General features: G+C 39.0%; 1 protein-coding gene across 1 annotated transcript in view; it reads right to left on the bottom strand.

The window, feature by feature from the left end:
- Window positions 1-24,243, bottom strand: part of DOK7 (docking protein 7) — a 70,488-nt gene that overhangs the window by 45,101 nt on the left and 1,144 nt on the right. The window contains exons 3-5 of the mRNA XM_062575282.1: window positions 22,045-22,275; window positions 18,114-18,314; window positions 4,317-4,436 (exon numbers count right to left, since the gene is read on the bottom strand). Of these exons, the coding sequence (XP_062431266.1) occupies window positions 4,317-4,436; window positions 18,114-18,314; window positions 22,045-22,275 (552 nt within the window). The remainder of the gene's footprint in view (window positions 1-4,316; window positions 4,437-18,113; window positions 18,315-22,044; window positions 22,276-24,243) is intronic.

Raw genomic sequence — 24,243 nt, 5'->3', positions numbered from 1 at the left:
GTAGAAACAAAACAAGAAATGGATTCCTTGCTAAGAAAAAAAAAGTCATTTTTGCAAGATAGTCATTGAAACCTCCTTAAATATTGCTTTGGGGCAAAACTGAAGGATTACATAAAATTTGGCTGGACTAAAAGTGTCTCTGACGGAGATTTTATTTTTATATTACATTGGTGGATATTCATTAGAGCCACATCAGCTGCTCATCGTGGGAGATTTTGAATTCTTTGGTAATATACGAATAAAGTTTCACAGTGATTCAAAGCTCCAGGGTTGTTTGGCAAGCACCTGTCAACAAGAATGTATCGTATCAAGTTAAGTCAACAGCTACCCAAGATACTCTCAAATTATATGCCTCTTTAAAATGCAGCATCATTTAATTACTCTGTTAAAGTCAATAAGTTAGGCTGAACATCTGTCCTTTCTTCCTTTGTAACTGTAGGTACATTTGTAAATCAGACCTGGACCCTCACCTTCATGCTAACATCTCCACATCTTGTAAGATGTCTGGAGGAATGAAAAGATGTAAAAGTCTGAGGAGGATCCACTTGGTACAGATACTGCAGAAGGCAGCCACAGAGCTGTCTTGCAATGATCAAAGGTGCATCAAGCTTCGACAAAAAAGAGAGCATCAGATAAATCCTCAGCAAACAGCACTGCACACTCTCCAGTCAGTCACAGAGCAGCCTGGAAAAGCTTCCAAAATTAAAAGAGAGCATCAAGACTATCAACATTGCACTTGGGGTCTCTCCAGCTTGCAGGACCAGATTCTTTATTCTGTCCTTAGCCTTAGTCAGATTTGTAGAGTACTGATCTGCCCATGCAACAAAAGATATCACTGATAGGCTGCTAGGCCTTTGCCCTGGTCATGTTTGGAATTCAAGAGGAATCTTAGAAGTGAACAGAAAGAGTGTAACGCACATCCGAAGAAAAAGAATTCTCAAATAATATGCATGCAAATTCAGTATGGGTTACAAATCATGCAATCAGTGACTCATTATCCTGTCAATAGCTAGACTTCTGCCAAGACAAGAATATAAATTTCTCTGGTCTACTTTCTAAATACCTTCTCCAAGGAGGGGGGAGGGGAGGGGAACCAACCCTACAGACACAGCCGTCGTCATTAAAGGGCTCCAAAAATAATCACCACACAGCAGTAAACTGTAATAACCTTCTAACCTTCTGTTCATTTTACATTTTTGGGGGGATAAATATATGTGAGATTATTTTTATTGTGAGAATATTCACATTCATATGATAGTAACTTCCATACAAAAGAGTTCAGGTTAGAAAGGACCTCAGGTGGTCTCCACTCTAACGTCCTGCTCAAAATAAGGTCAGCAATAAGATCAGAACAGATTTTGATACTTTGCAATGGTCAGTCAAGTACAAATGTTTCACTGCACAGTACTTTCATTACATATTTTACAGATGACAAAATACAGGAAATTAACATAAAATAAATAAATAAATAAATAAAAATACTTATATATAAAGAAAACTAAGCTTTCAAAGAAATAAGTTACATTTTTCAAAACTATATTCCTGAAGTGGAGATGTGAATATTGTACTTGAGCAATTTTCCCTTGCACACGCAGTTTACAAGCTCCTTCTGGAAATGGAATGTTTTAAAAAAGAATAAATTGAATTTAAATGTGAATGTGTATTTAAAGAATCACTATGGCAAGTAAAAATAAAAGAACTGGTCATTTTCCAGTCTCTCTCTTCAATCCTGTCTCTATCACTTCCTATAAATTCCATCCTGAAATTTAAGTATTTCAGGGCTCCATTTAGTACAAGGTTAAGTGAGTTGTTTGTACATAAAGGAGCCACTCGCTTTATTCATTATCCTTTTTCCAAAGATAGACAAGCAAATATTGACTGCATTACTTTGCTAGATTATATTTATTCTGTGACTATTGGTGTCCAAGAACACTGTCAATCTAACCTCTTTTCATCACATTAATTTCTCTTCCCTTTAAAGATGGCTTTTGTGTGTTATCCTTTCTTGAAAATACTTAAGAGTTATTCAAATATATTTCATGCTTTAAGTAGTTGGAGTGGTACAGCCAAAAGCAAGAAGTCCAAAAAAGCAAACTGGAGAGAAAGCTGCTTCCTGTGAAAGCTTCTGAGTAAATTAAATTACATAAAATCAGAACACTGCATACATAAAGCACAGTTAAGGCTGTGTAGCACTCTACAGTAAATACCAGTAACATGTACTATATGTTTCTGGATAGAATCCTATGGAAGTTTTGGTCTAGTTAGCTAAGGTATGCAGATGATTAAACTATTTAACATACCACTTTCAACAGACCGAGTGAATTCCAATACGCTTGCCAGATACAGTATGCAGCTGGTAGAGATTTGATCTTTTCAAGTAATACAATACATTCTGTGTAATGGCATAGTTGATAAGGAAAATCAGTCTATGGATGAATCACCAGTGTTGAACACGTTTATGTGCATTAAACAAGTCCATGCAAACTTCTGAATGTGATAATAAACAAATGTCTGGGAAAAATAAAAAATAAAGGTTGTATGAAGGGGCATAGACACAAGGGGTGACAGGAAACTGGGAGAGATAAGGACAGAGATAGATGAAAACACAAGTTATGGGGCTCAAAGCATCTGGAAAAGTGGCCCCAGAGGAGCCTGCAAAAACCACAGCACATTCCCCTACTGAACACGGAATGGATGCCACTGCTCCTGCCCAGGGAAACAAAGTGATATCTAGTGGCTAAGTGCATCTTCATCTCATTTTAATGGCAGGTCCACAAAGCAGATGAGACAAGCAAGACAGACCCCAGAAAAGAGGGCCTCCCTCACTACAGATTACCAATCAACCCCCAGGATACTCCCCCATCTGCTTCATGCACTCAATGAGGTCAGACTTCTTGAAGGAAGGAAGGGAATGTGGTATGTGGCTATATATAATAACGCACAAACACAAGGGCTGAACTGGTAACTGTATCATGCAAAAGTAAATTTACCTCTAAAATCTCCTAAAAAAAAAAGAGAGACTTTTTAAAGTCTATGACTGAGAGAATATGCCATTAAAAAAAAGAAAGAAAGAAAAAGGAAAAACCCCCAAATCCAAGCAATCATTTTACAAAGATAACAGAATAATACACATCAGTAATACAGAGCATCTTATTTGGTAATGTGGGAACATAGTTTTTCTGGATATACATTTTTGTTAAATGGAAGATTTGGGGTTATACATGCATAATATAGTACTAGGAAAGTAAAAGAATATGCTTGCACTGGCAGACTTTAAGTACCAGTATTGCAAGCACACATCATCATATAAACAGAATGAGGTTATATTGCCCACTGTGCTTCTTGGTTGTTTTACTCACTTCAGTGTTACAGCTATGGTAAAGAAGAGACAAAGTGAGCCTTGTATGTAATGCATTTGTCTTGATTTAACTAACTTGAATTCATTTCCACAAATTTCACATCCAGATCTAATCTCTTCCTTCATATTTTCTTCCCACAATTGATTTACCTCATGCTTTTAACAGTGATAAAACTCTGTCAAACTCTATCATTTGCCTAACACTTAAACTCTTAACATTTTCTACAAATCCTGTGTCATCCTTCACCATTCTTAAAGCCTATTCCCTTCCCACAGCCACTTCACAGGTATTTTTCTGCAATCTCATTTTTCACTCTTGCCCTGTTTGGCACAGTCATTCCAACTCGATATTATATTTCTTCATCTGTTAAAGTCAAACAGCAACAGGGCTTACTATGATTCCATCTAATTTCCTCTCTGAACATTACAGTGCATGCAGCATTTACCATGAAACAGGACAAGAAATTTGATCCTCACATACCAGAAAAAAGCTCAAGCTGCAAAACTGTAATGTGATCCAGAGGCCTGACAAAAGTTTTCTAAGGTTGGCAGGACTTTGGGATGAATTCAAAATGCCCCAGAAGTTAGTTTTCCAGGTTTCAGCTTTTCCAGGTTCAGCTCAACTACCAAAATAGTAATTCAGACATGGATCCAAATTGAACTGTGCAAGTTCAAGACTAAATGTTAGAGTTCATCTCAATTCAAATAACTGTATTTTAGTACTGTTAAATAACAGAAAGCTAAAGTTAGCAGTATCATCAGAAATATGAATGAGCCAGAGCAGCAGTGGAAACTGGGTACATTCGACTGGTAAATTCATACTGTGACATTTCAGAATAAAAACTACTGCACTTTCTAGGCCCTTTGTGTCTGCAAGCTGTTATTACAATCAGTGCAATAAGTGCTAAACATGGCAAGTTGCTGCTTTGCATGGTTACTTTATACTTCCTATATTAACCTGGTAGGACTGGACGTAAACCAAAAGGGCCTTTCGTCGGGGAGATGCCGCGGACAATGCAGTCGAACAGAAAGCTGATCTGCTCTCCTTCAGCGCAAGAAAGGAAAAACACACCAGCCCCTGCAAGAAAGCACAGCACAAAAATGTTTTTTACCTCAAGACATAAAAAATGTATTTAGTTACAATATTCCAATCCAAAGAGCACAAATTGCAACAAGTTCTACAGAGAAAAAAAATAAAAATTTCAGGTCAGCACACATTACATCATCAAAATACACATAAATTCAACAGCTACCTAATCATTTACAATAATTTTATGAGACCTAGGCAATTAGAACAATGCCAAAATACAAGCCATGGGCCTGGGTCTTCTATTCTTAGTTACACCTGAAACTTTATAGATCAAATCTTAGCTATGCAAATGTTAGGGATTCTGAAAGTATATTCATCAATATGAACCAGGTTAATTCTACTTCTATCCAATGTTAATGAAGAGCAGCCTTTTACGTCATAATGGATCAGGTTTTTGTTATACTGTTGAATTACATTACAAATCAGTAGCCATTTCACCCATTTTCAACTTACCAAGACAGCTCATATATGCCTATTATTAACAGATCATAACGTGACTCCACATGCTGTCATCAGATCTTCACCCTTTGCTCTATACTGGTATTTTGCTTTCCATTAATTAAGAATAGTCCTTACCAAATTAGAATGAGAATCACTAAACAAACAAACAAGTTCTGAGCTGCGTAGCTACGTGGACAACACACAAGACTGAAAATGCTCCATAGAACATTTTATTTGAAAGTTATGAGTCCAAATGCAACTCATATCAAGAAAAAAAGACAGCTGGTCTTTTTAATGACCTTAATCTCTCAAGCAAAAATTCTCCTCTCCCCCAACAAGTGACTTCAGAAAATAATAATAATCAGATAGAAATAGAAATTTAACTTGTGTACACACATCTAAGAAGTGCTGCTAGTTCACCAGAGCCACACACACTAGAAAACCAGAATACTCAATCTTAAGACTAAGGTAAAGTTTTGCACATTACTCTCCTTAGGACTTGGGCCCCTAATCTGGGCATGAGTTTGACTTCTACGTGTCTTTCTAATCTCTTCTGAGTTAGATGTATATTTCCAACGTTTTTACCTACAGCAGCAGAGCTGAACTTGACCAAAATGCCCGCAATTCCCATCACATTCCAGACAAAAGTCCAGCCACGTGAATTAGGATATTATTTCACTTAAGCAATGGATATGCTTTTGATTGCCTGACAAGGGACTACGGGATGCAGAGAAAGGGGACGGCAAGCAGCAGACCACAAACCAAATGAACTATTTCAGTAAATTTGATTCAGCTTGCAAGCAATAAATTAACCATCCAAGAAAGAACAAGTTTGATCCACAGTCTTATGTCATTCTCAGTTTATGTCACATCTAAGTCTCTGCCTGTGCTCTACTTATATCCATTCAAGACAATGCTCCTAGCAGCATCTTCATAACTTGATTTCCCGCTCCACCACATTTCTTCTGCTTCAAAGCTCACAGGTCAAGACCTCTCTAGTCAAAGAAAGAAAAATTGAGCTCCTGGTATACTTAATTTTATTTGGGGAACCGCTATAAATTCTACTGGCGTTAGAATTGACTTGTCGATACAAGTTATATCTATATTAAAGGTTAGCTTGCCAATCAGTTCTAGGGTAAAAGGTCTCAAACACATTACTCAAGACTCAGGATACACAAATATTAACACTATATTCAAAGAACTCAGAAGACTGATGTACACAAGCACAGGAAAAGTAACCCAAAGTTAAGCCTATTTTCCTCTGCGTTTCTATGATGTTGTTTTTCTACTTTTTTAAAGCAAGTTTGTCCCATATTTTCTCACCGCACATACATTTGCACTACCTTTACTATTAGAGACCACCTAGGAGATTACAACACTGATTATGCAGCCTGACAGATACTAGCACGTTATCAGAGGTTCCAGTTGTGATGCATTCAGTCTTGTCCTCTAACCTCCCATTTCCCCTCCCCAAAAGATGACTACGAGTCATAAAGCTGCAGAAGAAGAAGCTGGGTGCAAATTGTGTATTCAGAAATGATTCAAGATTTAGCTATTGCTTTGAGCTGCTTTCTGCACTGACTAGAGTGAGACTAGGAAATCAGTTTGCCTAAACTTAAGACTCTTCCCCCATGAACCATACTGATGCCAGAAGGGAGGATGCCAAAAGATGCCTGAAGGAGCAGGGCAGCACAGGGGTTTGCTGGGCTCTGGACACATAACATGCCAATTCCACGCACCAAAAGCGAGCAGGATATGGAGACAATGTAACAGAGGACATTTATTACTCAAATACAGTGATGGATTATGTGGTTTGATAACTTTGCAAAATCCTACACATCATGTTGTCATTCAAGAAAAGAAGATTGCTGAAGTATACTTGGAATACTTCTTTCTTTTATTAACAATATTAAGAAAATTACTACTTAAAACTCAAGAGCCTCTACAACCCTGTGCCTTTAACAAAACCAAAAACAGTAAACATGTAAAAATTCATTTCCATGTCATTTGGCTGATTAACAGAAAAGATGATTTCTGTAAAGTACTATTACACATTTTGGAAATCCCCAAAACAGGGATGGCAGTCTTTATATAACTAGTGCAAATAATGTATGTCCATTTGCACATGGATACTAATTTAATACATACATATCATTTCTGAGTCTGTTACTCATATAATCAACTCTCACAGGAAATATTTTCTTTCCTCTTTTGCTAGATAGAACTAGATTGAAAAGAAAGTTGGGGGTTCTTGCAAACCAATGACCTGGATGAAGAGACAGAGTGCCTCCTCAGCAAGTTTGATGATGATACCAAGCTGGGAGGAGTGGCTGACACACCTGAGGGCTGTGCTGCCATTCAGAGAGACCTGGACAGGCTGGAGAGCTGGGCAGAGAAGAACCTCCTGAGGTTCAACAAGGGCAAGTGCAGGGTCCTGCAGCTAGGGAAAAATAACCCTAGGCACCAGTACAAGCTGGAGGCTGACCTTCTGGAGAGCAGCTCTGCAGAGAAGAACCTGGGACACAAGTTGACCATGAGCCAGCAATGTGCCCTTGTGGCCAAGAAGGCCAATGGTCTCCTGGGGTGCATTGGGAAGAGTGTTGCCAGCAGGTCGAGGGAGGTGATCCTGCCCCTCTACTCAGCCCTGGGGAGGCCTCATCTCCAGTACTGTGTCCAGTTCTGGGCTCCCCAGTACAAGAGGACAAGAGAGCTACTGGACAGAGTCCAGCGGAGGGCTACAAAGATGATCTGAGGGCTGGAGCATCTGCCCTATGAGGAACGGTTGCGAGAGCTGGGCCTCTTCAGCCTGGGGAAGAGAAGCCTGAGGGGGGATCTGATCAATGTGTACAAGTACCTGAAGGGAGGGTGTCAAGGGGACGGGGACAAACTCTTTTCAGTTGTCCCATGTGACAGGACAAGAGGCAACAGGCAGAAATTGAAGCACAGGAAGTTCCGCCTGACCGTGAGGGGGAATTTCTTCACTGTGAGAGTGACGGAGCACTGGACCAGGCTGCCCAGAGAGGTGGTGGAGTCTCCTTCTCTGGAGATCTTCAAGGCCCGCCTGGATGTAACCCTGTCTAACATGCTCTAGGTGACCCTGCTGAGCAGGGAGGTTGGACTAGGTGATCTCCAGAGGTCCCTTCCAACCTTAGTGATTCTATGAATGAATAGCTGGTGTTTAACCAAAGGTAAGTTTTAAACATACACATAAAAAACAGCAATTACTTTTTTCCCATGCTGTGCTTTTTTTTTTTAAAAAAAACAGTAAGTTAAAAAATTCTTTACTAGAAATTATACATCTCAGTCATGTGTTTAAACAGAATTGGTGTATAAGCATTTGGAAGCTGAGGAATATGTGGTATGCATCACTGTAATACCATGCAGCTGTTTACTAGACTGAAGAGTTTCCTCATTCTCTCTCCGTGGGGTAAGAGACTTTGTGAAAAGCAGCCTGCAACTACTTGTACAAGGCTGAAACACTAAGCCAGTCCTCAGAGGCATTTAGCAATGAAGCATTGTACAGTCCCCTAAATGTTAAAGAGAAGTTGCCAATTTCACAAAACTTCCAAGTATTATTAAACCCTGCTTAATGTTTTACTTTAATTCATCATATTAAAAAAAAGCAAACCTCTGGGCAATCACATCAGGAGAATTCACAGTATCAAAAATTTCTTTCATCGCTGCACAATCTGTGAAACCAGGGAAGAAGAGCCAATCATTCACTATGAAATATTACTTTTAGTACTTGCCAGATAATGCTGGAGCTGAAGTCTTAGCTACAGGCCAGACACCAATCATGGCAGTTCAGTTCATGGCAATCACCATGCCCTTCCACCACTATGACTCTACTGACCTCTTATCAAGAAATTCCAGATGTTTCTCCAGGTCAACCAGCTCTACTGCTTTTACCTTTTGAGAAAATTCCCATTAAACATTTCCATTTGTTATACGGCTCTTCTCTTTTGGCCTTTCCAGTAGGTCCATAGCCAATTCCACTATTTCTGAATGATTTTTAAGAGCCAGTTGCAGAAATCTTTAAAGGAAGGAAGGAAGGAAGGTCATTTTTACCAAAATATCAAAGAGGTCACAGAAATACACCTGTTCATCCTGCAGCCAACAGCAGCAGCACCACTTTTTCTTTGAAACAGGGCAGCCAGGGGCCCTACAAGTCTCTCTCCTCTGGGAGTTAGGAGACACTGGTGAGAAACGTAAGGCAACTTCAAACTACGCCCTGGAACTAGGCAAACAAAAGGCTGCATTTTTTTTTTTCCCCTCAATCTATTCGTCTAAGCAAACTTCTCTATCGCCCCACACTTTTTTTGGTAAATGGTATATAATACTGAGCTTCCACTGCAGAGAGGCCAGGGGCATGGGAGAGAGAGAGAGAATTTTGCCCCAGAGATGAACTTATCTGCAGCTGCTATAAACAGAAGAAAGGATTTTCTAATGTCTCACAGAACAATGCAGTAATTGCAATATCAAGAGCAAGAGAAATTCAAATTGTAAATGCTTTTCTCCCCATTTAAAAATAATCTGGTGTTATCTATCTTGAAACACACCCAGATTAAATGTTTGAAATCTCCATATTATCTCAGATGGTTTCCCTCTATCTGAATAGAGCACCAAAGTCTTCAGAGGTGGAAAAAAAATGCACTCAGCAATTAATTCAAAACCTTAATTAAGTACATTACACTTACAAAAAATTTTGTGAGGAAGCAAGGAACAGAATGGTAAGAAAGATTTGGGATTTTTTTAGATTTCAGTTTTACCACAGCAATATCCAACACTGAAATCTGTTCCTGTTTGGAGTTTCAGGGTTTCTTTTTTACAGAGGGGGAAATGGCAAAGAAAAGTAATCTACACTACCAGATCATCAGTTCTTTCTAGTACGGAGTTTATTATGGTGATATTTAATCAATAAATCTTTAAATTCACTATTCCTCCACATTCAGAACTTTGCAGTAAGAATGACAACAAAGGGATAGTTTAACCTATAGGAAAGCAATATTAATAGACACAGCATAATACTATATAACATTCATATGACATGGTACTGGAAAGTGCTTTTGTTTAAGAAATAAAACAATTGCTGTAATAACAAATCATTTTTTCCTCAACACTATATGTTCTACTGCTGAAGAGCTACAGAAGAATGGGGGCGGGGGGTGGGGGGGTCAGATACCGGAAGAAAAACATTCTCTCCCTTTATCAACACTTTCCTGCTAAGAATAACTAGAGTTACATTTCCATTTAGGTTCCATTTACAAAAGGATTTTCTTCTAGGGGCAGTACTTAGTCAAATACTAAGACTCTGCACATACTTAAATTATGGTTACAGATGTGTGCAAGTGCTCAATTAAGGGCATCATTCCTATAAAAAAAGGTCCTATAACTTCAACTCAGCATGCAAAGAACTTCTAGCCACAGCAGGGTATTTTGCACCAAAATGAACATGCTGTTCTTCCCTTTTAAGGAAGGCATTCAGAGGACAAGATGCAAAGATGCAAAAACATCCTTCCATGGCAATTAAACATTCTCAGCTATCCTATATATCAAGATAGACATTTCTGAAGAAAGAAGAAAGTGCTAAGACAGTGGACAAGACTACAGTGGAACTCTCCCAAAATATTTTTCCAAAGCTCTGGTTGCCTGTAACCAAAGATGAACTCACACTAAAAGCAGGTACAAAGGAGAGCTACTGAGAGGCTCCCATATCTTACATGCAAAAAATCAAAAGAGTTGAGCTTATTTAACCTAACAAGAGAGAAAAACTGGATATATAAATGCTCTATAAATACTTTAGGAAGTAAACATCAGGAAGACAGAAAACAGTGTGCTAAAGGACAATGCTGGCCCAATAATAATCTAGGATAAAAGCATAGATTTAGGTCAAAAAATGTAAAAAGAACATAGATATAAAAGGATATTTAAAACTCAAGACAACATTCTATGCCTAAGATACACTTTGTTCTCATGACTCTTTAATCCTTTAAAAAGAAACATCATACTCAAAAGTATGTTAGACCTTCAAAAATAATTGACAGTCACTCAGAAACAGATACTTTATTTGTGCGTGCCTCACTACAGATTCAAAGAACATTTTAATTAGTGATATATCAAGAAATGCAGCAAAATCTTCCTGGAATCAGATAAGTTCTCTTTGGAAGACAAAGCATCACATTTGTTCCTTTTTACATCAGTTTCATTTTGACAATTATATTCCTGGGGAACACTCCCAATTTACGTTAGCATGAGGATCAGGCACACACAGAATATTCCACCAGTTAAAAGCAAAATCCCGAAGTTATAGCAAGCTTCTAGAAATTTTGAATTTTCATATAGCATAAATAATTCTGGTGCTTCATGCTCCAGCAGCAAATTCCTCACCATTCACATTTGTATCATCCATCTACATTTTATATCCCGAAGTTCTTTTGACAGTTGGCACCTTGATCTGTGAAGTGAATCATTTAGGTTTTCTGCAACATGGAGATAAGATATAACAGCACTTAACGTGCTCAAATCCAAACAAGTTACAACTAAGAACCATAAATGGAGATGCTTATATTTCCCATTATTTCCAAGTTTTCTTATACAACTAAGCATTTAAGCATGGGAACAAGCAGCCAGAATCTAGGGTCTGTAGCCACAGCTGGGCTCCTAATCACAAGGCTATAGTTACACTCCATTTTTCTCTTCTAATCCCACTGACATTTGCAATCTTGGTTACACAAGAAGGCAGATTCCAGGCCTTCCACTCATGTTGAGCTGTTCTTTCTCTAGGCATCAACCACTCTTCAGTGGGGGGGGAGGGGGGGAGGAGGAGGTGGGAAGACACCTGAAGCTCTGCAGGCTGAAGCAGGCCTGAAACTCAGGTTTCCTACTCTCTGTGGAAGTACAGTAACCAGAAAAGACACATAGCACAGCAGCACTGTCACTTCACGTTTTCTAGTGATGTTTTAGAGAGAGAGAGTGCCCTCTCCAGTTATGCAATTTCAGTTAGAAAAAGTCTTTTTTCCCATCTCCCCTTCTCTCTCTCCCCCTCCCCCCCCCCCCTTTTTCTCTTTTTTACTGCTTACCTAGGGACCTAGAACATCAACTCCCACTTCCAAGAATCAGTTTGCAGGAGCAGAATTTGGCCTGTTCAGGGACCTGCTTGGAAGAAGCTCCTGGAACACAACCCTAGAGAAAAGTATCCAGGAGAGCTGTTTGATTTTGGAGGATCACTTCCTCCAAATTCAAGAAAGTCAAAAGTGGCAGAAGGCCCACACAGCTTCTGACAAAACTCAGATATAGAAATGAGGTGTACAAAAGGCAGGATGGCCACACAAGCCAAGAGAATTATAGGCACACTGTCCAAGCATGCAGGGATGACAGCAGGAAAGCCAAAGCTCACCTGGAATTAAATCTGGCAAGGCATGCAAAGGGCAACAAGTCTTCTACAAGTATATCAGCAAAAGGAAAACAAGGAAAAATGTTCGCCTGCTGCTGAACGGGGCAGGGACCTGGTGACAAAGAACATGGAAAAAGTTAGTACTTGATGTCTTCTTCACCTTTGTCTTTACTAATAAGATTCAATTCACCTTCAATAAATGCAGCCCCCCTGAGACCACTGGGAAAGTTCTGGAGAAAGACTTAACCTCAGTGGAAGAGGATCAGGTTAGAGACCCTTTAAACAAATTGGATATCTATGCATCCATGGGGGCCAATGGGATGAAACTACAGGTGATGAGGTGCCATTCTCCATTATTTCAAGAAAGGTCACAGGGACTGACCTCAGGATTTGGGGGGGGGGGGGGGGGAGAGAGAGAGCGGGGAAGGGCCCCGGGAAGGCAATGAAATGAGTAATTCCAGAAATCATTTCCAAACACATCAAGGACAAGAATGCGACTGGCAGTAGTCAGCACAGATTTACAAAAGGGAAATCAAGTCTAACAGCTTGATAGCTTTTGATGATACGATTAACTGTGGATGTTGTCTTGACTTTAGAAAGACTTTCAACACTCTCTCCCATAACATCCTCACTGACAAACCGATAAAGTACAGATTAGCTAAGTGAACAGCGAGGTAGACTGAAAAAATGGCTGAACAGTCAGGCTCAAAGGGTTGCAATCAGTAGCATGAAGTCCAGCTGGAGGCCAATGTATTGTACACCAGCGGCCAATACACCTTCATTAATGACCTAAGTAATGGGACACAACACCCTCAGCAAGTTTGCAGATGACACAAAACTGGAAGGAGCTGCTGATACACCAGATGTTTGGGCTGCCATTCAGTGGCTAGAAAATGGGGAAAAATGAATCTCATGAAGTTCAACAAAGAGAAGTGTAAAGTCCTGCACCTGGAGACATATAACACCAAGCACCAGTACAGGCTGGGGGCTGACTGGCTGGAAAGCTACTTTACAAAAAAGGACTTGGGGGTTCTGGCAGATAACAAGTTGAACACAAGCCAACAGTGCTTCCTTGCAGCAAAGGCAGCCCCAACAGCATCATCCTAGGCTGCATTAAGAGCGTTGCCAGCAGGTCCAGGGAGGTGGTCCTTCCCCTCTAACCCAGCACTATGTAGCACACCTGGAGTGCTGTGTCCAGTACTGGCCTCCACAATATAAGAGAGACATGGACATACTGCAACAAGTCCAGCAAAGGGCCACAAAGTTGATAAAGGACTTGGAGCAGCTGGGATTGTTCAGCATGGAAAAGAGGAAGGCGCAGGAGAGAATCTTATCAATGTATATAAATATCTGATGGGAAGGAGTAAAGGAGCCAGATTCTTTTTAGTGGTGTCCAGTAATAGGACATGAGGCAGCAGGTACAAGTTGAAATACAAGAAATTTCATTTAAACATAAGAAAAGAAGCTTCTTTTACTGAGAGAGTGGTAAAACACTGAAACAGGTCGCATAGAGAGCTTGAGGAGTCTTCATTCTTGGATATAGTCAAACCACAGCCCTGGGCAACCTGCTCTAGTTGACACTGCCTGAGCAGTAGGGTTGGACTAGGCAGTAGGGTTGGACTAGGCAGTCTCCCTTTCAACCTCAATGATTCTATGATTTTTAGATTTTGACATCCAAACTGGAAGTTCTTCTCTGATCTCATTCTAAAACACTAGCTACTTACTAAGTATCTATTGTACAGTAATTAGAGTTCTACAACACTGCCTAACAGATAGCACACATCAATGCTTTAATAACACAAAAGAGCTGCTGTAGCAAATTCCCTCTACTAAAGTACCATTAATCTTTGAAAATAAGCTACCATGCTCATTTGTATTATCACACAACTATGCAAAAATTAACTGAAAAAAAGTTGTTCTAGATCAATATTTTTGTTCATTTACTTGCTAGCTTTCGAAGTCCAATAATTAGTGTGAATTGGTAATATTCTGTGTATTAAAGAATAATTATTCTTTCAGGTCAACTAACAGTAAATGAAAGTTCCTAACGTATTAGTAATGTTGCAATGTGTGTTAGCATTCACTGCCCAAATGCAATAAAAAACAGACTGAAATTGTTATTCCCTAAACACTGCACTCGAAACACACAAGCTGAGGTGGTCCATATTCACATACAGGCTATTGAACATTTTTGATATCATATAGAAACAATTCAAATTACTAGTCTGGTTTTATTCAGGATAATATCCATAATTGCATGAGCAATGCATACAACTGTAGGGTGATAAACACAAGTACTACATTTCATTCCAATCATAAATACAGACCATGAATAAGCAGTACATAGTCAACAACACAGATCCATTTCATTATAAAATCGAAGAAAGGGAAAAGATAAGGAAGAGAACAGATGGAATGTTTGCTTAAACATGGTAACTCAGGACCAAATATGTCAGCTAGATCTTACAGCACCTTTGTTCTCTACCTCTATGTTCAAGTGCCTTGTTGATGAATACTCAGAAGTTAGGTCACCTCAAATGAATGACTACAGGTGCTATACTCAGGTATCTGGACACAAGCAATCCTCAGGCAGCAAATACAAAACGGTAAATGAAAGGTTTGGGTAAGCCATACAGCTAAGGAAAGTGACTCAAAGCAAGCCTCTACAGAGCCTCCTAGGAAACTACAGACAAGAATCTAGTAGGGAGGAGACTGGCTTGGAATTTGCTGCAACTTACCTCCTGCAGACTATCGTTTTTGCTAATTTGCAGGGCTCAAAGCTACACAGGTTGTAAAAAGAATATTAGTGGTCTCTACCTCCTTGAGAAACATTTCTAGAGAAAAAAGAAATCTTGCATTAAATACTAGAGCTACTTTTTTCCCCAACAGCACTGGGCTTAGAAAGCCAGCCTCATCCTGTGCATCTCCTTGCAGCCATGTTACACATTGAGGTGGTTTGACTACAGCAGTAAACACCACAGTAGAAAATTACTGGCTAGCTGCAAGACAAACTTCACAAATGAACCTGCAAAGTACCCCACTCTAGTGGTGAACTCTGCATTTTCCAACTACCTTGGTCGAGGCTGCCACTATAGAAAGATCCTTCACACAGAATGGGTGATAAACAACAGTGCATTTCATTTTGATCTGCAATTATCCCTTACTTTTATCCTTTCAAGAATGAAAGCTGAAATTGGAATCCTACCCATTCATCCCCTTACCATAGAAGTCATATACACTAAGTAGTCATAAATATCTCCTCTGCATACCCTGTCACAGTGTCCCTCTCAGAAAGGGTAACACACATAAGAAACGGACTGTTCAGATGAGAAGAGTGTTGCAAATGCTTTGTTAGTCAATGTTAAACAGTCCCTCTGCAAGAGGCATGGAAGAAAAACACCCAATTGTTTCTTTTTCAGAGGAACAAAATCCTAACAGCCATTATTATTTTCTGCTAGTCTTTTTGGATACTGCTCAGAATAATATGTTGTCTCCTTCCACACTTTAATGAAAGTCTGCATAAAACAAATGCTTGTGATCCACAGACACTCCATTTGCAATCAGCTATGTACTCCAAATTCAAGTCATTACTTAAAGCCCTTACTGGTAAGAAGATAAGCTCTTCCCTGTAGGCACTGTCTTGAAGAGTAATAGGAAAAATTGATGCCAACATATCACAGGGCTGTTGTACCTTCTACCCAATTTAAAAATTAATCACAGACATTCTGTTTTCCTAGACAGCCTCAGGAAAACTAATTATTCAAATAGTTAAGCTTTATAGTCTCTCATTTGATGAATTACATGTTTACATAGATTAAAACAGTTATCAATCCAACTAACCATTGCTAAACTTGAAGGCAGCTAGCATTTCTATTTCAATTCCCTACACTTTTTTTTAAATACAAGTTCTAAATTTTTAGATAATTTAAGATTTCATTAGCTCAGAAATTGATACTCTATATAAACTGCCCAGAAACACACACACACACACACACAATCCTTCCAGAGGTGTTTATTCAGAATGTAAATTTTCTGGGGTATACTTTGGACCCTAATTACATCTGCACAGAAGTGCACACACTTAGGACAAGCAGAAGTCTAGTCTGTATTTAAACAGATGTTTGCACACAGACGCAGAAATGAACAACTGCTTTATCTGCATGGAAGATAGCCTGCCCAAACCAAACCTGCAGGTGCTGATGGTGAAAACTGCATCATCCACCAGAGAGCGAGGGAAAAAAAAAAAAAAAGGAAAGAAAGAAAAAGAGAGAGAGAGAGAGAGAGAGAAAAGAAAAAAGTGATGCTGATGATGAATTCTTCTTGAACTTTGTAATTGTTTAGTTAACTCAAGGTCTAGACATAGCACCAGGAAACAAAACACTTGGGTTCCAGTTCCTGCACCACTTAATATTGAAGTGAGGCAAAACAACCTTAAAAGAAAAGATTCATCTCCTCCCAGGCTACACCTATAATCTACTCCTTCAGAAGCGAGAGACCACACTTCAACTACAATCTCCAAAACAGCCACAGAAAAATTTGTACCAGAATTTTTCATATAACCAACAAATGTCCTAAACTGGGAATTTTAAGGTAAAACAGAGTACAATCAATACTTGTCATCTTTGTAACTCAGCTCTGTCCTTTTTCAATAGGCAAAACAAATAAGAAGACATCACTATAGGAAATGAGTCAAAATATGTTTTTCCCCTTCCTTCCCAAATTTTGCCAGAAGTCCCAAGGAATAATCATCTTTGAATTTGAATCAACTGAAAAGCCTTTTACTTTTTATTCTGGCAATTGAAGAAATTGATTATTTTCATATTTCAATACACAAGTCAAACAGCTTCACATCTGAATTGGTGATCTGCATATCCATTTGCAATCACAGATCACCAATATGGAGTGGATCCAAACTCTGCTTCTGAGACTGAAATCTTTGTGGGCATTATTCTGAAAAAACAGGCAAGTATCAAACTGATCACTCCAACTATTCATTCTACAAACCAGAATAGTAGAATCATTCAGTTATTATGCTTCTTCATGATTCCAGATACTTGAAAGAGACTTTTCCAGATCAAAATTAAGTTGCTCATGTATATATTATGACCAGTTGCATTAACCTTCTGCCTTCTTTTTCAGCTTTTGCATAGATACTTGGCATCTTGCTCATATGAGGACGTAAAAAGTTTCAAAACAAGATACTAGAACCACAGGTTCCTCCCCATCTAAAGGGGTATATAGCTACTAGGCTACAGAAGCATGCTTCAGCTTGCTTTTTCCTTTTGAGCCAATGAATCTTATGCTTCCACAGAGTGGCAAAGACACTAATGGGGAATGGAAGAAGCAGAAGCTCTCAACTTCTGGGAGTCTCAAGTCCTCTACTGGATTTAGACCAGCGTTTACAGAACAGCTTTGATTCTGCCTGTAACCTCAAAGCCTCCATATAATTCTCCTTCTGTAACAAAGTTAACCATAATTTCACCATTGGAATATTAAAACATTTTGCCTCATCTCTTGCATGACTCAGGCCATAAAATTTCATTATCTTTTTCTTGTTCCACATCCAGTAGCAAGACTTGACTAAAAATCTTCTGGAGAGCCACATGGCAATGTTCAGTCAGGACTCCACACAATCATGTCTTTACTGAACACCAGAGTTCAAGCTTGCAGAAGTCTACTCAGTAGAACATACTTTCCAATATCACAAGGCTGCTTGTATGACTGAAAACTATACAATTGTTTCTCAAAACTTAACATTGACAAAACCAGCATTTACATTTCTACAAAAGGTTTAAAATAACTTTTAGAAGATGGTTTCCAATTGTACTTACAGTAGCCACACCTGGTACCCCCTTCAAAGATGAATCCATTTGGGACAGCTCCATATCGACGCAGATCTGAGAGCTTCCACTGCCCCATGACAGTAGGGGGAAGGTCTTTTACAAGGACGAAAATGTCGTTGCAGAAATGCAGGGTAGCAGGCCCGCTCTCTAGTTTAGTGCCAGGTGCTACAAAAACTTGAAACCTATGAACTATTAGATAAGGAAGGAAAAAGAGTTACTATAGAGAACAGAAGCAAGGTACCATGACTTCCGTAACTTAAGTCATTTTGGCCAACTGCAGTATGAAGACCAGTTCATGTCCTCATCACTAGGCTCCACCATCAAGATTTTAAGTGAAGCCCATACAACTCACAGGCACATTTAACAGTATCCAAAGTGCCCAGAAAGCAAGGCTGAAAGAAATAGACAAGTTCTAACCAGTGCTCTGTCACTGACTCATTTGTAACCTTTATTAAATTGCTTCACTCCTTTCCACACACTACCTTCTCTAGAAGTAAAATTGGGGAAATTATGTTTTCCTACCTTTGTGAATCTTTTGAGAGTTGGCGATTGTAGATACCCAGACATTTAAAGTGACAAGGAAATTAAATGATTCACAGGTAACTGACATCTAAGAATGTTTATTAACTCTTCGTATTTCACAATCCAAACTTCAGGAAGAGTGGGAAAAACACCTCTCATTTGACCTTAAAAAATTCAACTTCAAATCCCAACTCTGATAACCCCCATATTGCAAGCATCCTCAGCTAAAACATTAGCTGTTTTAGGGTATCTCCCTTTTCCTTCTCCAGAGGAGAAAAATAAACTAAAGGGAACTCTTCAAAGGCTCAAATCTTCGAGTGTTTCGGGGGAATAATTTAAGTGAGCAAGCCTCCAAATTTCAAACAATTGTCTTGACCTCCATCACTCCTCTAAGGTTTTGCCTTATGGTTAGACAAAAAGTCTGTCTTGATGTGGAAAAGTGTGACAACTGCTACATTTCCAGTCAAAGGTTTTCAGTGAGGCATTTAATTAAGTGCATAAATTTAGCTTTTTGATTATCCATTAAAGATCTTACAAACAGCTTCCTACCTATGAAATCTACAGGGTAACCTTCAAGTAGTCTCATTTCTTACAACCACCTTTGCATTCCTCTTGTTCCTTCAAGCATCATGAATTTCAACAAGGTCTGAATCATCCTTCTCATATAAATACTATCTTTAGTCTTAGTTACCAACTAGCAGTAAGTCAGTTCCTCATCTATGACATTCATTTGTTAAGTTCCCTGAGGCTCCAGCAGAATTAGCCACAAAGTCATTCAAGAGAAATGTATAAGGAGCCTTAGATAGATCTAACCACAGCTCTACTTACAGCTTTGACACTAGTTCTGCTAGGGAGCAAATCAAGAGTCACATGATGTCCCCTTCTGGGCACACAACTATGCAACACGTGCTGTTTACCCATAAACTATGAAAAAGACTTTAGAACCATCTGAGTAAGTAATGTTCAATAAGGAATCTTCAATACTATTCAGATGCATCTGAGCAGTTAACTTCAGAGTTACTGTGCTAAGTAATGAAATGATAGGAACAGAAGCATGAGGATCACATAAATGACGCAACCTGTTGCAAGCTACAATGGCTGCCAGAAACAAGGAGCTGCAGCTCAGGTTCTAGAGCACTGCAGCGAAACAGAAAGCCCATATCTGATCAATTCTAAAGTAGAGAAAAAATCAAGTCTGGATGTAAATATTTTGTCATATGCTTTCATGAGAAGTCAAATAATGCTCCACAGTCATCTACTTAGCCTGTTAAAAGAAAAAAAAAAAAAAAAAAAAAAAAAACACACCACATACACCACAGCTGCTTAGGTGAATGCACACATGAAGAAAAGAAGTATTAAGTTCCTCATTTCCTCTAGCTAACCTTTTCCTCTTTAGAGCTATTCACTGACCTGTCTCCCAGCTTCCTCAGCATCAGCTATGGGCTCAAGCACTCTTTTTCATGCCTGACTTGTACCTCACTCACTTCTGTGATCCTTGCTCAAAAACAGCATCAACTCCATTCCACATTAGCATTCCATGCTTATAACCCTCAATTCACTGGCACGCATGTCATTGTCTTCTCCACCTCTTTGTCCCTGCCTGGCCAGACTTTCACTGACAAAATTCAGTAAAAACTTCCTCTTTCCTGTCTAGATCCTCTTTTCCCAATACCTTTTTAAATTCACTTCTCAGACTCTGACGTCATCTCTCCACAGTCTGTTTTCAGCACCCGATCACCTTTGTCCCAGGACAAAGAACATATCCTTGTTAGCCTTTAAGACAAAGAAGTCACCAGCCTCTCTCGCTATAAAAGCCTCCATTCCATTCTGTTTACTGTAACTAAATTCCCTTCAATTTGACTTCTACACTCAACTAAGTCTGCAATGAAAGACAAAATCCTGACCAAGTTTTCTATGCTCTGAGCATAGAAATGCTTTCATTCTCTAGAGCTTTACTGCAATCAACATGTTCTAAAAATTATTGCCAATTCAACCAATTATACTTGTGCCCCAACTTCTTCATTTCTTCACCTCCACACACACTGTCACCCTCTGTCTCTACTCCAATGCTGCATCTGGAACTATAGCTTCATCAAATATACCGATCTCTACCTCTTTCAAAGCTTTCTTTAATAACTCTCCTTCCCTCTGCTTCTCCATCACTATCACCCCCATCATCCTCACATCCAGATTAGCTCAAAAACTCTTTCCATCCCAGAACTGCACAAGGGCAAGATCACAAAAAACAGACCTACTCTATCAACTGCACACTCTCCTCCAGCTCTTTTAGAATCATAGAATTGGTAAGGTTGGAAGGCACCTCTGGAGATCACCTAGTCCAACACCCCTGCTCAAGCAGGGTCACCTACAGCATGTTAGTACAAGTTTACACTGTACAGAGATCCCAAATTTAGCATCATATTTAACTAATAGAGGCAGAACACAATATAGCTACATTTTCAAATTGCACCATGTACTCCAGATATATATGTCTGTACTATTCAGGGACCCACTCCAGCCCTTCTCCTTGTGCAACAGTCCATATTTGACAGCTCCAAGTGGTACCTCAATATGCCTCTATTCTGATATTGCTGCCTAGATATGAGCACAGTAGCTATATAACATTTGTGTAAAATTCCAAGGCCATCTTTCTACGCTCACATTGGAGCCATGGAACAACTCTGTTGTTATATATCCTTTGTCAAATGCTGTAGCAAGCGATCATTTAAGACAGTTAATGTGCACCTCCCACACATCTATCCTCTTTCCCTAGTCATCACTAAATAAACCTAAAGGACAGTTGCTCTGGATTAGCAGTTTACCATTTCTTATTCACCACTGCATATTTTAGAGCTGCTAACCGGGAAAAAAAGGGGGGGGGGGGGGGGAAATGCATAAGAGTGAAGTTAGGTACAAAAGTTGTGTCTGATGACACTCCTTATTATCAGATGACCCATCCTGAAAGATGACACTAGCAGTAACATATTTTATCAAAGAGAACACCTTCTAGGCTGGTAGGCTGTTTGTAAAACCAGAACTTAACCAATCAAGTTCTATTTAGGACTCTACTTCTTTTAAATTAGGCTCCTTTTAAATCCTGTCATCAAAAACTCAAGTAAATTTCAGGGACGGAAGTGGAATTTGGATCACTGAAAGCTTTCAGTGCCCAAATCAAAAACTAAGTTGAAAGCTCTCACAGTTAGCCAGCAGTTCTGAGCAGTAATATCCTCAAAAAAAAATCATGAGAGATGCTTGCTTTAAGATGTAAAGGACAGACTCTTCATTAATAAATGAGTGACAATCTCTTCCTTAACTGTACTTTGTTGTTTGCATTTTAGCTCTGCTTTCTTTGTTTTTATCCCAAGAATAAAACAGAATATGATAAGATGAAGGTTACCTTCCCCCAAACTGTAGCGGATTCGTACATCCCAAGCATACATTGTTTCCTTGTTCTCAAATCCCAGCATCACAACTTGAGAGAGACAGATGATTGCAAGCGTGTGATTCAAGCCTTCATAGGAGAGCCCAGGATCCAAGCCACAGATGTCTTCTAAGGTCACGCTGCTCCTCTCCTTATGCCCTTTTGCTCGTTCAGATTTATCCTTGTATACTAGCATGAGCAAACAATCTAAAAGAAGCAAAACTGTCAGAGAGAATGAGGCAGAACAGAACACACCACAGTTCTCAGCACTCTGACTCAAAATAAGGCTGCTTTTGACAATTGGAGGGTCAGTCTGATCAAGTCAATGTAAGAACTCAGCTTCCTCCCCCAGTCAGTAATTTGTAGTCCTCACATGCAGGGAATCAATACTGGAGGCATTTTTCAAGTGTAACCTGCAGGCTTAGAACAAGAAGGTGAGTAAAAACCTCTTCCCAATTATTCTACTTTTCAAAAATACTGCAATTTTCAGGTAGCCTTCTGCCTCTGGAAGGGAACTAATTAATTCTGAGCATTAGGAGTTACACTATACTAGCTGTTCACATTACAAACACTGAAGCTTAGAGACTATTGTCATCTTCCATTAGAACATATTGAACCACAAATGAAATTCTTACAGTAGTTCACAGATTACTCAACTACTAAATGGTGAGCAGACTACACTGCCAGAGAGATTGTTAGTGTCAGCTCATGTTTCCTACTTAAATGTTACACAGTAGCTATTGCTAAATAACCATTATGTGCTGCACTTACTGTTTTTTAAATATTTGCTTGTGTCACCATTTGTTTTTAACTTCTTCCTGGAGGTGTTTATTGCCCAGTAACCATGCAGTGGAAAAAAGTAATCTGAATGTCATGGTCACATGGGTAAAGTACATTTCATGATCAAACCCAAAGGACAAGAAAAATTTTAAAAAATTTTAAAAAGAGCACTCCTCCACCTTTTGCATTTGATAACAAGAGCATCTTCCTCCAGGTTACCTTCCTATCATACAGCACTCAATTCAAACTGAAAGCAAAAGGTAAATATTGGAAGTTTTAATATCCATAGCTTAAGCTAATATCCACACTGCAAAGGAGAAAGCCCCCTGTGCTCCATTTTATGAGACGTTGGGGGCGTTGGGGGCGGAGGGGTTGTTCTGAGTCTTAGCAAGGCACTTCTGCTATGAAAAGAGCTGGCAAAGCTCCAAAGAGGTGAAAAATGACGGAAGGATTGAACTGCCTGTTAACTAAAGCAAAATTCTGCATGCACACCCAATTGTTTTCTTGCACCTGTTAGCAGGAACAGCTGCAGCTATGATATTTAAGGATTCTACAATACAGCTGTGTGTCTGAAGAAAGAAAAACTAAGGTTTGCAGAGCAAAACACTGGGGGAGTTCAGCTAACATGGCTAATTTAAGTGGCTAAATAAAAATAGCATCTTTGAGAAATAAGCTATATTATCAGTCAATAGCTTTTCAAAAAAAAAAAAAAGTTCCCCTATCTTCCAGACTCATACTCACATGTCTAAATATTAATACTAGGACCAACAGATGCCCATTCAGGAAGGGAAGATCAAAAAAATTCAGTCAAGATATAAGTTAAAATAAGTATTTAAGGTGCTAACAAGGTAAATGTAGTAACCTAAGTAACAAGAAGTTGGATCTGAGGTTCAATTATTTTTAAAAAAATTAAGTCAACCAGCAAAAATCTAGAAATGATTTCATATCAATTCTGAGCCAATGCAGATTCACATTTTGTAAATGCAGGTAACACTTAGGCCTGGAAATACATACTTTACAGGCAAAATATTTTCCCCTTTAGAAATAGATGGATTTCTTGAAACCTATTTTTCCCCTCTCCGATAGTAAAACATTGGCTCTGAATAACATCTTCAAGTTTCCCTTCAAAAACATGAAAATGAAGTTTCTAATTCAAAATGCCATTTTATTTTTAAATTGAAGTGTTTCCTGTCAAAACACTGATTCAAAGTAACCACTGAGCTTAAGATGTCAACTTTTTACAGCCATTCTGGGAAAAAAAATCAAAAAAACTGAACTGACATTTTAAGTGGGGACCAAAAAGGAATAATTATGCCTCGGCACATTGCTTTTTAAACTGTTTTACTTCATATCTGGTCAGAACGCCCAGACTGTTTGAAGCTACTAAAACCTTCA

Source organism: Rhea pennata, chromosome 4, assembly GCF_028389875.1.
Source record: "Rhea pennata isolate bPtePen1 chromosome 4, bPtePen1.pri, whole genome shotgun sequence".
Taxonomy (NCBI): domain Eukaryota; kingdom Metazoa; phylum Chordata; class Aves; order Rheiformes; family Rheidae; genus Rhea; species Rhea pennata.
This window is presented reverse-complemented; position numbering and strand designations above follow the sequence as displayed.